This window comes from Monodelphis domestica, chromosome 4, assembly GCF_027887165.1.
Source record: "Monodelphis domestica isolate mMonDom1 chromosome 4, mMonDom1.pri, whole genome shotgun sequence".
NCBI lineage: Eukaryota > Metazoa > Chordata > Mammalia > Didelphimorphia > Didelphidae > Monodelphis > Monodelphis domestica.
Genome location: NC_077230.1, coordinates 7,566,133 through 7,580,838, shown reverse-complemented (window position 1 = coordinate 7,580,838; position 14,706 = coordinate 7,566,133). Strand labels below are relative to the sequence as shown.

Sequence of the window (14,706 nt, the reverse complement as noted above, 5' to 3'; positions counted from 1 at the left end):
GCTTAAGCAGAGGGGAATGGCTGAGCCACAGAGCCATCAAACAGCAGGCAATAACGGGAGTCACCCTCTCTCTGCATCAGTCTCTTTTCTAGCTACCCAGGTAGCAGGATTCTTCCCAACTCCTCCTAGAGGAGTACAGAAAGACTTAGTCTGCTTGTCCCACCCTAGACAAATGGGGACCTGCTCCCCAATGGCAGCTAGAGTAGGGAATCTGTTAAAGGAGCCAAGTCAGGGCTGGAGGGTTTTTTCCACTTCATTGAACATTGGTGATAGAACAAGGATGCCAACATGGAAATACTCAGCAAGGGAGGCACCTCATGAATTCAAGAGGGAAGGAGCAGCTGGATCTTGTAGTCAAAGATGACGAACAGCAGAAGGTTAACAGCCAAACCCAAGCCTGAACTCATTTTCTGTCCTGGGGCTCCTAGGTTGGAATATAAAAAGCCAGGAAAAAAAGAGGAGAATTTAACACCTCTCTTCAGGGGCCAAGATTTCCCAGGGTGGTACCCAGTCCATACACGCACAGGCCTAGAGCTACTGAGGAGGATGAGCACCCCCAGCTCCCAGGCCCATCAATGGATTTTCTTGAAACAATATTCTTTGAAAAGCAATGTTGTCCTTTCTAGAAGTCTTCAAAACTAAAAGGGGGATTATGAAGATGAGATTTACACACAAATAAGAGCAAAAACATCAAAGAGAGATATAGACAAAGTGATGTCTTTATGATAAAAATATTTAGCCAGAAGACATCACTTTCAACTAGGAGAATGGTGCAGAATCAACGATAGCACCTATAGCTCAGCTTGTGGAATGACCAACAAGAGCAGTGTTCAGTGGCAAGGTGAGATATTTCTTTCTCATTCTGTAAATACATTTTCCTTCCTTCCTCCCCCCCTCCCTCCCTTCCTCCCTCCCTCTCTCTCTCTCTTTCTTTCTTTCTTCCTTTCTTAACCAAAGATAAGAATATTCCCTAATTGAACCTATTTCTGAGGCTCTTTGTATAAAAAGGTTTCAAAGCTATGTTACTTAAAGTCAGAGGCTTATTATCTTTCTTACTCTAAGTAACTAAAATGTTCTGATCCTTATTCCTGAGGATCCTTAGAATATATAGATCTAGATGTTTTTCTAGGGTGGGTTCCTTATAAAGCAGTAAAAGAGAACCAAAAAGAGGTAAAGAAACAAATCATGGTGAGTATGCTCCAGATTAAAAAAAAATACTTTCTGTCCTAATAACAACTCTAAGATAGAAGGACAAGGGTCAGGCAAAATAAGTGACTTTTCTAGGGTCACACAGCTATAAAGTGCTAAAAGCCAGATTTTAACCTAGGTCCTCCCAACTCCAGGCCTGGAACTCTATCCACCATGCCACCTAGCTGCCCCAAGCTCTAGCATTTCTTGGAAAACAAACTTCCTTTTGGTCAGGTTATTTCTGAGCAAATAAAAAATTTTCTCTCATATTTAATTTCTCCTTTTAATTATATATATACGATTGTTATTACTGTGTACCAAATATCTACCTTTCCACTAATTAGTGATATTAAGAAAGTCCTTAAACCTCTTTATACCTCAATGTCTTCATCTTCAGAATAAAAGAATACCAAATGTCTTACCAAGTCACTTTTTTCTAAATGAAGTAACCAGTTTAAAAATACTTCAGAAAGGTTGAAAGCACAATATCAATATAAATTGTTTAACCTCAGTTAAACTGTAAAATTTGGAATAACAGTAAAGCAATTCATAGATTCATAGCCCACTGATCCTCAGACTTTCAAAGAAATATCCAGAAACAACTATGCATCACTCATAGTTGTTGCACTCGAGAAAAATGGAAAGATATGTTATGTATGTAGATTCCCAAACTGAACAAAAGAAGCACTTTGGATCAGTAGCATGGTGTAAAGCTAGAGGCATGAGGTGCTTTAGATTATATCTTAGGCAGCTGGTAGTTTTTTATCTTGGACTGTGTAGTGGATACCATTAGATTCTGAGGAAGACAAAGAAATGATTAATTTTTCCAACTCTGTAATGGAGTGCTATTGCAATTTGATTGAATGCTTTCAGGCATCTCAGGAGTATCAGTCATTTTCCATCATGATTGGAGAAAGGGGTTAAGGAACTCTTTGGAAATACCTTAAAGACTTCATTAATTTTGGTAAGATATTTGGCGAAAAGTATTAGATTAACTTGAGAAAGCCTGTCTGAGCCTATCAGTAGATAAATGCCAGCTTTGCAGATCTTGTTAAGTATATGGATCACACTACATCCCAACAAGATATGAGCATTGTTCCAGTGAAGGTAGAAGCACTTCTCAAATAGCCACACCCATAAAAATAATGAAGACTTAAAAGCTTTTCTGGAATTTGGCCTCTATTGAACGTTTGTTATAAACTATACTATAGGATGGTGGAATAAATGGTGTTGAGTCAAGATGGCAAAGTAAAGTGGACATTTTTATCAAGCTTTCCCAACATTCTTCTCTAAACAACTTTTAAAAACATGTCAAGTAGAATTTTAAGCAAAATAACCAACAAAGAGTTACTATGAGTCATTTTTCCATCCAAAGAAAGTTTCAGAAAAACACTAACTCAAAGAACACAATGACTTGAAAATATATAAAAGCAAAGCCTCAAAGGAAAAAAAATGCAGATTGGACAGAAGCCCAATAAGATTTCCCAAAAGAGCTAAAGAAAAAGATAAAAAGAGCAAGAAAAAATATTAAAAAACCAAATAGGAATGGTAGAGGAAAAAATTAGGAAAAGAACTTAGAGCAACACAAGAGAATTTTGAAAAGAGAATTAAGAACTTCATAAAAGATAGGAAAAAAGTACTAAAAAAAATAACTCCTTAAAAATCAGATTTGGTAAGATAGTAAAAAAAGAAAAAACAAACAAAACTTCACTGAAAAAATAATTACTTAAATTTAGAATTAGTTAAGTGGAAGCTCAAGTCACCATGAAACATCAAGAAACAATAAAAATAAAGTCATAAGGCTAAGCAAAGAAAAGAAGAAAGTTAAATATTACATAGGAAAAAACAGCTGATTTGGAAAATAGATCAAAGAGAGATAAGTTAAGAATTATTGGACTACCTGAAAGAAAGGCCTAAGGATCATATTTCAAGAAATCAAAAAGAAAAACTGTCTAGATACCTTAGAACCAGAAGGTGAAATAAAATGGAAAGAATGCACTAATCAACTCCTGAAAAGTATCTCAAAATGAAAATTCCCAGGAATATTATAGCCAAAACTCAGAGCTCCCAAGGTAGGAAGAAAATACTAAAAGCAACCAGAGAGAAATTATTCAAATATCTTGGAACCACAATCAGGATCACACAAGATTTAGCAGCTATCACAATAAAGAAGTAAAGGACTTATAATTTGGTATTCTAGAATGAAAAAGAGTTAGGATTACAACCAAGAATAATCTACCCAGCAAAACTAAATCTAATCCTGTGAAGAATGAGGAAAGGACCAGAGCTGAATAGAAAATTTGACATTAAAATACAAGGTTGAAGAGAAGCATACAAAAGTTAAACAAGAGTGAAAAATCATAAGGCATTTAATAAGGTTATGCTGTTAACATTCCAAAATGGGAACATAATCCATATAACCCCTAAGAACTTTATCATCAGTAGAGCAGTTAGGAGTCTTAGAGGGCATGATTGTGAGTCTACTATGTTGGGATGATCTAATAAGAAAAATCAAAAGTGAGAAAGATGTACTGAGAATAAGAAAGAGAAAGGAAGAATGGAAAAAATTATCTCACTTAAAAGAGATATGCAAGGAAGAGTTTTTACAATGGGAGGGAAAAATCAGGTGAGAATGGACAATATTTGAAACAAAGTCTCATCTAATTTGGTTCAAAAAGGGAAGAATACACACATACACAAATACATAGAGTTGGGTACAGAAATTCATCTTACTTAATAGGGAAATAGGAGGGGAAGGGGCTGATAGAAGTGGGGAAGGATGATATGAAAGAGATTAAGAGAGGCAGTGGTCAGAAGCAAAATATCCTCTTGGGGAGGGAACAGGGTAAAATAAATGAAGGATAAATAGAAGAGAATAGGATGGAGGGAAATACACAGATTGCAGTCATAACTGTTAATGAGATGAGCTTACTCATAAAATGGAAGAGGACAACAGGATGGATTAGAAAACAGAATTAGAACCAATACTGTATTGTTTTTTTTAAAGCATACTTAAAGCAGAAAGAGTATTAAAATAAGGGGCTGAAGGAGAATTAATTATGCCTCCTCTGAAGTAGGGAAAAAAGGCAAGGCTAACAATCATGATCTCAGACAAAACAAAGGCAAAAATAGACCTAAATTAAAGAGTTAATTGAGGGAACTACATTTTGCTAGAAGGTCCCATAAAAATATTAATATAAATATTAAGCATATATGCACAAAATGGTATAACATTTACATTCTTTTGTTTGCTTTTAATTAAAAGTCTTGAAAGAAAAGTCAAATGAATTTTTGGTGCAAATAGTAAAACTATTGTTGTGGAGGACCTTAATTTATCCCTCTCCTATTTAGATGGATCTAATCATAAAATAAGTAAGAAGTAAGTTAAGGGGGTGAATAGAATTTCAGAAAAGTTAGATATTATAGATTTCTGGAGAAAATGACATAGAATTAGAAAGGACTATACCTTTTTCTCATTTGTATATGACATCTTCACAGAAATGGGCATTGTACTAGGGCATAAAAACCTTACAAACAAGTGCAGAAAAGCAGAAATAATAAAAGCACTGTTTTAAACCACAATGTAATAAAAATTACATTTCATAAAGGGTCTTTGAAGCGTAGATTGAAAATAAATAGGAAACATAATGATCTTAGCCTAAAGAATAAGTGGATTAAAAAAAAACAAATTGTAGAAACAATAAGTAATTTCACTGAAGATAATGACAACAAGGAGACAACACAACAAAATTTCTTGGATGGAGCTAAAGCAATTAGGAGAAAATTTTTATCTCTCAGTGTTTATATCAGCAAGAGAGAGAGAATTGGGCATGCAACTTTTTAAACAAAAAAAAAAACCCTAGAAAATGAACCAATTAAAAATCTCCAATTAAACATCAAAATGAGAATACTGAAAATCAAAGGAGAAATTAATAAAATGGAAAGTAAAAACAATTTTTAACTAAATATAACATTTTATTTAGGAAAAATAAAATAGATAAACTACTGGTTAATTTGATTTAAAAACAAAATAAAAAAGAAAACCAAATTACAGTATCAAAAAAGAAAAAGGCAAATACAGAACAAATGAAAATTAAATTAATGCAATTATCAGGAACTATTTTTGCCAATTACATGCCAATAAAACTGACAGTCTAAAGGAAATGTATGAATACTTATAAAAGCATAACCAAACATTTAAAGAACAGCTAATTGCAATACCATTTAAACCATTTGAAAAGCTTGGTAAAGGAGGTGTTTGACCAAAATCTTTCTATAATAAAAACATAGTTTTTTTTGTTTTTTTTTTATTTTAAATATATTTTATTTTTTTTAATATATTTTAAAAAACATAGTTTTTAACCTAAGCCAGTGAGAAAAAAACCAAGAGAGAAAGAAAACTAATTTTAAATTTTTAAACAAAATACTAACAAGGGTATTACAGTCATATGTCACAAAAATCATAGACTATGATCATTTGGATTTATACCAAGAATGCGAGGTCGGTCAATATTAGGAAAACTGTAAGCAGAAATAACAAAAATAAAATGATTATAAGAATAGATGCAAGAAAATCTTTAGACAAAATTCAGCATACATTCATATTAAAAACATTAAAAAGCTTAGGAATAAATAGAGCTTTTTAAAAAAAGAGGATAAGCACTATGTATCTAAAACCAAGAGCAAGCATTATCTGTAATAGGGATAGTTTTTCCAATAAGATCAGGGATGAAGTTGGGTGTCCATCATCACTGCTATTAATGCAATATTGTACTAGAAAAGCTACCTGTGGCAATAGAAGAAAACGAAATTGAACATATAATTAGAGGCAACAAGGAGACAAACCCATCACATTTTGCAGATGATATAGTAGCCCAAGAACCCCAGGGAATCAACTTTAAAAATCTTGTGGAAATAATTGACAACTTTAGCAAAGTTGCAGGAAATGAAAAAAATTCACACAAATCATCGGTATTTCTATATTTTGCCAATAAAACCCAGCCAGAAGACATAGAAAGAGAAATTCCATTTAGTAAAATTATAGACAGTATAAAATACTTGGGAGGCTCCCCACCAAGGCACAGAAACTATTTGAACACAATTAGTTTTCACTCAAATTAAGACAGATCTAAACAACTGGACAAATATTAATTGCTCATGAGCAGGATGGGCAAATATAATAAAATAAAAATGCTCTCAAAATAAATTTGTGTATTCAATGCCACAGAAACTCGCCAAAGAATTTTTTAAAGAACTAGGAAAAATCATAACAAAATTCAGCTAGAGGAAAAGTGGAGAATATATCAGGGTAATCAAGAAAAGTGAAGACAAGTAGCCTCGCAGTACCAGATTCAAACTATATTACAAAGTAGTAAAAACATTTTTACATCTCAATTTATCTTATTTATTTCTTTACAAATTAAGAATGCATTAAAAAATGAGCCAATAAGGAGAGGTGGGAGACCCGGAGCATCCCATGATGGGGGGCAGAGGCCAAAAGGGGGCCAGACCCACCCACCTCCAGCTCAGTGTCTCTTAAAAGGTTCAGCTATCCTAAATTGGTCACTGCCGGAAACCCTGGTGTAGGCAGGCCAGAGCTCCCACACCAGTGTCCAGTCTAGTTCCATAATATGCATACGTAAATGACCGCAGTAACTTAATGCTTGATAAACTAAAAGATTCCAGCTTTAAGAGAAAGAACTCATCAGGGAAAGCTTCCGTGAAGACTACAAAGCAGTCTAGCAGCAAACAGGCACAGAACAACATCTTACACTGTATACAGATAAGCTCAAGGTGGACTCTTGATTTGAGAGGTAATAATATACACGGATTAGGGAAGCATGGACAAATGACCTGCCATCTATGGAAGAGGGTCTTTAAGAGCTGACAACCAAATGAAATAGAGCTGATCATGGGAGGCTAAATGGATAATTTTGATGACATTATGCTAAAATGGATTTGAACAAACAAAACCAATGCAGTCAAAATGAGAAGAAAAGCAGAAAATTGAGGGAAAACACTGACAATGTTTATCTCTGATAAATGCTTCAGTTCTCAAATGTAGAGGGAAAGGAGCCAAGTTTAGGAAAATAAGATATGAACAATCAGTTTTAGGAAGAAATAAATGCTACTAAAAGTCATATGAAAAATATCAATATTCCTAATGCTTAGAGAAATCCAAAGTTTTCAAACTCTGAGGTCCCGCCTCACCTCCAATCAGATTGTCAAAGATGATAGAAAAGGAAAATGACAAATTCTGGTGGGGATGTGGAAAAACAGGTATGTACTTTTGGTGGAGTTGCAAACTCTCCTGATTGTTCTGGAGAACAATTTGAAACTGTTCCCAAATAACTCTAAAAGTGTATAAAACTACGGAGACCCTTTGATCCAACAATTTCACTATTATCTCCCAAAGAGATCAACGGACAAAAAAAAAAAAGAAAAGGATATCTATTGCATGTCTTTTGGTACTGGCAAAAGGTTGGAAACTGAAGGGATGCTGAATAAAGTGTAGTATGTGATGATGATGGAATACTATTGTGATGTAATAAAGGACAAGGGAGATGCTTCAGAAATACTGAAATAAGCAGAACTGGGAGAACATTTTACACAATCACAGTAATATTGTAATGATATGTAAGACTCAGTTGAATTGCTCATTGGTTGTGGGAGTGGGGAGAAGAGGGGAGGGAAAAAACATGAATCGTAACCATGGAAAAATATTCTAAATTAATTAATTAAATCAATTTAAAATATATTGTAATGATAATCAACTAACTGTGAAAGACTTAGCTATGTTCAATACAATGATCCACAACAATTCCAAAGGATTCATGAAGAAAAACACTAGCTAGCTCCAGAGATAGAACTGGGGAGCTCTTGAGTGCAAAATGCAGTCTATGTTTTTTCACTTTATTTTCTTGACTTTTTTTGGTAAAGTGACTAATGTAGAACTAGGTTGTGCATGATTTCATATTTACAATGGGTATCGTATTTCTTGCCTTTTTAATGGGTGGAGAAGGGAGTGGAGGGAGTGAAAGAATTTAGAACTGAAAAGAAAAATTTCAAAAACTTGACTGTTACTATTGCTAAACCATTTAATAACCTCATTGATGTGAATATAATTTCAGAGATCCAGAATCTTAAAGGGCTGAAAAGTCAAAATTTTCTTAAAACCTACAAAGTCTATGGAAGAAAGATAAATAGATCACATGTGAGAAAGCTTTCAAAGATCTGAAATCAATTGCCTTCCAATGCACTAGTTGGCTTTTGCAGAACCAAATAAACTTTTTTCTTCACACAGATGCCAGTCCCCCAAATTTGAAAGTTGTTCTTTGTGAAGAAAATTATGGTCACCAACAGAGGTTTGACTGTTAGTGAATTTTACTATCCTGTCCATAAAATTTAGTTCTTCATTTTGAAGTGAACCATCATCAAGACGTTTCAAGACTGCATAAGAAGCAAAATTCCTTGAGTGGACTGATAATAGTCATTTGGCACATCTTGACCAAGTCTGTACTGATCTTTAACAGAGATGGGTAAGAGCCCTGACCCACTAGGATTTTAGCACAGACTATCCACCTGTTGAGATGAATGTGGAAGTAAAAATGCTTTATATCCAGAATTCCACTGGACATTAGAACTATAGTAACATCAGAAGAAAGTGTGAAAGCAATCTGGGACACTTCAGGCACTAAAAATGGAAGCTAATGTAGCTGAGAGCTTGAGACTTGTACCAGACAGCATGCATATATGCAAACCCTATGTTCCTGAACCAATTTTCCCTTGGATGGATGTCAGTGCGAAGGGCTTTGGATATTAAAAAGTACCTTTTTGCTGAGGCAATGTTAGAAGCATTACAGGTAAAAGTTAAATGCGTATGAGTTTGCAGACTGATAGCAAAAGGACAGAGTTCTGGAATTCTGGGGAGAGCAGCTACTGTTGGAGATAGACAGTTAAGGATTGGGCTATGGTTTTTCCTTCTGGGTGGACCTGAGGAGAATTAGCTTTTCCCTGCTTGTTCATCACATCCTACTGCTGTTCGGATTATCCTGTACCTGTTGGCCTTTTTACACCTACTGAGTTCCTGTATTGCTCTGGTGACAACTAACAGCTGATAGTGAGACCATTGTTGGGTCCTGTAAGACTTGCACACACACACTTTTCCTCAGATTATCAAAGGGGTGTTTAGTGTTAACTCAGTTAAGTATAGTATTTTGGGGGTATAGTGAGTATAGGAATAGAGTAGGGAAATAACTCAGAAGCAATCCTGTAGAGAGATTTGTAGATCTGAGGAGGTGTAGATATTTATTAATAGAGTAAGGTATATCCAAATCCCTTCTCACCTGTCCTTATTATATTAAATACCTGTTATTTATAACACAGGGTTCTGTGTGTATGTGTCATCTCAGGGTCTGGCTCTGCCTGCACTGGGCTTGAGTAGCCTTCCCAAATCAGTTTACTGACCTAAATTAACATCCAATCCCATCCCAAAATCCAATAGTTATTTCAGAAGTTGGAGCTGGACAATACAATGCTATACCACTCAATTGTTGCTGTGATAGGGCTGTGATTAAACCTATGTATGGAACTAGGAAGCACCTAGCACTACCCAGAGAATACCATTAAATATCCATAAACATTTTATATGATGATTTTTTTGTTGTTGTATAGGTCAAAAAAAGACCCTAGAGCTGGTAAGAAACCAAACTTACTGACCTAAACTAGTTACAGATGTCATCAAGAAGTGTGAATTTTGTGGCAGATGTATCAAAAAAACCCAGCCATTAACAGCTCATGTTGCACATTTGGAGACTTATAAATACCAACAAGCTCTTTGGAAATCATGGATATTGACTTTCTACCACTGGAAGGAGATAGTAAAAACATGAATTACATCTTGGTGATAGAATGAACATTTTGCCAGGTGTGCACAAATATACCCAGCCAGAAAGGCTTATGGGAAAATTATTTTGCAGGATATGACTTTCCTGTCAAGATGCACTTTGCATGACGTAGAGAATTTGAGAGCAAGTTACTCAAAGAAGCATTGATTGGGAAGGTATCAAACAGTCTAGTGCTACTCCTTCCCATCCTTGAGAAGACATAACCCATTATTATTGTTGTTGTTATATAATTACTGCAGTATTCTCTCAAGTGATGCTCAAATGCATGATTTATTTTGGCTTCATTGGTACTATAGGTTGGTTACTTGGGACACCAGAAAAATCATCAGTGCTCTGATTTCTGTGTTGATTCTACATAGTTATGTGTTTCAAGCTTACCCAAGTTGACTTTTTTAGACCCTTACCTTAGAATCTTAAACTGTCTTAGAATCAAAACTGTGTATGGTTCTTAGGTATTGGTTCTAAGGCGGAAGAGCAGTAAAGGCTAGGCAGTGGGGGTTAAGTGACTTGCCCAGGGTCACACAGCTAGGAAGTGTTTTTGAGGCCAGATTTGAATTGTAGGACCTCCTGTCTAGCTTTCAATCCACTGAGCCACTCAAGTTGATTTTTGAGAGTAACTGTAAAGTTTTAGTTTAGGAAGCAAGTCTACTTGCATAAGACTCTTCTCATTGGTAGATAATGATTACTCTATGCTCTATGCCTGTGTAAGGAAGAGTTGTCAATAGCTCAAGAAAGGAGGAAATTGTCTTCTTTTGCCTTCCATCTTTGAAAGAATTCCATATTCTTTTCAGGGAAAGGTCCCTGAAGGGTGTCAAGTCTTTGGTTATAGGAACAGCCTCTAGGAACAATCATGTACTGAAGCTAGCACCTTTATAGGATGCTGGTCCCTATACCTAGTTTACCATGCTAGAGATTTGGGGGAATTTCCTCTTGAAGGAGATTTGGGATTCTCTCACTTAATTGCTATTGAGCTGTGATAGCTTCCTCCCAGTGGGAGACCTTATTCACTCTTAGTATTGTCTGGTATAGCTCCTCGGATTTCTGTCTGCTATTGACTTGAATAAATTAGTTTATTTACTATTCAATATATGTCTTTGGGTAACTGACAATTGATGGGAAGGGAGTCAAGTCTTTGGCTATATAATTTGGAATACTCCTTTTCCATGAAGGGATGGCAATCAAGAGCACAGCTTGAACTGAAAAGTGACTTCTCCCAGAAGTACTCTCCTATTTAGAGGGGGCAAATCGGTACAGTTCCTCCAGAGAGGAGAGCACATTGGCCAGCCATGTGGCCCCAACCTCCTATTCTCCTCTTGGAAGGAATCAAAATCCATCTGGGAGAAGGTGGGCACAGAAGACTCTAGAGATTCCTGCCTCCCAATGAGCCATGTGGACCCACATAACATATAAAGGTAATGCACCCCCTACATTTAGGATGATCTCCACGTGGGGCGATGTTATCGCTATAATCCTGCCTCTTTCAGATGGCTTAATCACAAGTAAAGAGACAACATTATTAGGAAACAAAACTCTACTTTTCATTTCTTAATGTTAGTTCACAAACTAGGTTGGCTAGAGATCTCACCTCAACCCCACTTCAAATCGAAGTTATTCTCTAATTGTAGAAGAATAGCTGAGTCACCTGATGTTAAAGTATGAAAAGTAGAAAAGGAGAGGAAATTTTATTCCATCCTCATGTCAGATGATGGAGTCACACGAAGGAGTCACAGATGACTAGGTTTTGATGTAGTAACGAGGTGGTAACACACTGGTTTTACAAAGCAGTCAGACCTTTCTAAGAATGAAGCAAAAGGACTGAAACCCTCCTGGGGACTTTAAGCTAAGACCTAGAGAAAGTTGGCACAATTTAAGGGGTGAAGAGAAATTCAGCAGTAAGGAAAGAACTTGGCTCTTCACTTCCAAGGGATCAAGAGGTGATTTCTCTTCCCTCATCCATTGATGGATGTGTCAATCAGCAGAGATACTCTCCCAAATAAGAGTTAACCTATCCAGCAATTGGAGAATCCATTTGAGACAGCTGAGGGAGCAGAAACACAGACACTGAGACAAATAGTGCTTTAAATAAGAGAACTGACTATAGATTCAAGAGTTAAGCTAAGCCCAGCACTGCAATGAGCCACAACAATTATGAGAGACTTATAAGAAAGAATGCTATTCACATCCAGAGAAAGAACTGGGGGAGTGGAAACACAAGAAAAATGTATGATTGGTGAACATGGTTCATATGAACATGGTCTGATGGGGATTATATGGAAATAGATTTTGAACAATGATACATGTAAATGGAATGTTCCCAATGGAATTGCTCATTGGCTTTGGGAGGGGGGAAAGAGGAAGAGAGAGAAAGAACATGAATCAATAACCATGGAAAAATATTCTAAATTAATTAATTGAATAAAAATGGAAAGTGGGAAAAACTTAAGCAAATAACAGATTGAAAAGAAGAGTTAATCTAAGGAAACTTCCCAGCAGAGATGCTGCACTGAAACTGGGGGTGGACAGAAGCTTTGTGAAGACGTTTCTGGGAAAGAATGGACCTTGAAACCCTATAGTAATGGAGTCAGGAACTGCCTTGGTCCCATATTTTCCTTTTATGAGTGTCTCACGATCATTGTTCTTCAAGCTGGAGCTCACTCTTCCCAGGTACTCTGTAGGAGAGTACCTTTCCACATTGGTGCCTTACTTGTGGCTTCTGGCTGGTAGTGGGAAGCCCCTTAGTTGAGAGGGAGGAGCTCATAATCTAAAGCAATGGAAACAGGAACTCCTAGGGTGCTCTAGGAGCAGAGGAAAGCAGGTATCCTCTGGAGATCTAAGGCTCGAGTCTGAGTGAGAGCTGCTGTTGGAAGTTCCCCAGGGTATGTTATAGAAACCTTAGACATGGTCAATGCAGTTAAAAACTTCACATTCTGATTTCCTAGGTCTCAGATTATAAGACGCATCATCTCCACCATAAATTATATCCATTTCTCACTTTAGTGCCACAGCTAAGAAATCAACCCAACAAAGAAACTTAAGAGCATTTAGCAAAGTAAGTTACTGCCCGAGTACTAACGTGGACGGTATTGCCTTTCAATTAGTGACCTGGTTTTTAAAAATGAAATTTAGGATGAATTTACACCTTGAGCATAGAATCTTGTTTGCTATGTTGTGGCTTTGACAATTCCCTCAAAATCAGTGCCCCGAAATGGAAGTGGAAAATATTTGCTTACCTGGAATCCAGAAATATTAATTTTAGGTCCAGGCTTGCCCTAAACATGAACATATTGCTATGAAGTTTGATCTCTGTGATGGCACTGGGAGGCAAAGACTGCCCAACAGCCACCAACCCCACGATTTGGTAACAGGAGTCGTATAAGGACATGTCCAGCATGAACTGTCTGATCTTCAGATAGCCGCTGCAGTGGATGACCTGGGACAAGAGCAGAAGATGAAGGGATTTAGAGGCAGGCGGAGGAAGGGGATACAAAATGCTGATGATTGGGGGCCCGCTGATAAACCATGGAACATTCCTTTGCAAATGCCATTTGTGTGGTGGCTTTCCAATATGCTGATATGAGCAGTTTATTAATAGATGCAATTTACAAATGGAACGGGATGTCGGATTACAAGAACTCGGAAATAGGATGAATTCAGAGAAATGGGAGAAGACTCACATGAACGAGTTCAGAGTCAAGAAAGCAAACCCAGGAAAATACGCCCAACCATGTAAGAATGTACATGAGAACAGCCCTGACAAGTTCTTGAACACATATTAAACAATGATCAATCTTATTTCCAGGGAAAAAAGCCTCCTTGGAGGAGAGATATGAAACCCTACACGTAAGTAATGCTTCACGGGATAGCTTATGAAATCATTAAGTAAGTGGGTTTTGTTCAGCTGCTCAGGTGTAGGGAGAGGAGTGCATTGGGAAGTGACTGGGACATAAAAATTACAGTTATTATTATTTAAATGTTTAAGGGACAAAAGGATGGAGCATCCAAGGTAATAGTGTTGTTAGAATTTAGAATTTATTACAGGGTGTGGACCTACCCAAGAATAACTCCATTGTAATATCTATTCCATCATTCTTTTAAACTGGGCATCATCTTGTCCTTTAGATCCATTCTAAAAAGACAAACACTCCTGGAAGGAGTGAGCCAAAAAGGCATTGGGTCCTTTACCAATGGGTGTGAAGGCATTCTCAGCTCTGTTGCTTCTCTAATGCCACTGAACAGAAAACATAAAGCACCCTGGATTTGAGGGGGTGAAGAGTCCCTAAGAATGGGAGGAAGGGACCCAGAGATAGAGCCCCAGCACTGAAAACAAGCTTGATCTACTTCACGAGTTTGTCACAGGTCGCCACTTCAATGCTGCTCTTCAATGAGGGAAGGGACATATAAGTGAGGAAATCGCATCCAAAAAAGTCCCAGAAACCCTGAGACCAACGACAGGGCACTCTGGCCATGATTGCCAGCTCCTTCTTCTGTGCTTTGAAAAGGCTTGTAATCCTGAGCTGCCCTGCTCTCTTTCTTCTTTACTCAACAAACACGGATTGATGGATAACATGTAAAGTTGAGCTTTCCTTTAGGTGCCAGTCCTAATGCCAGCCTG

At 36.8% G+C, this 14,706-nt stretch overlaps 1 protein-coding gene across 2 annotated transcripts in view; it reads right to left on the bottom strand.

The window, feature by feature from the left end:
• SIM2 (SIM bHLH transcription factor 2) overlaps positions 1-14,706 on the bottom strand; it is a 92,347-nt gene that overhangs the window by 35,648 nt on the left and 41,993 nt on the right. For both annotated transcript variants that reach the window (XM_007493155.3, XM_016433133.2), the window contains exon 6: positions 13,325-13,524. In XM_007493155.3, the coding sequence (XP_007493217.1) occupies positions 13,325-13,524 (200 nt within the window). The remainder of the gene's footprint in view (positions 1-13,324; positions 13,525-14,706) is intronic.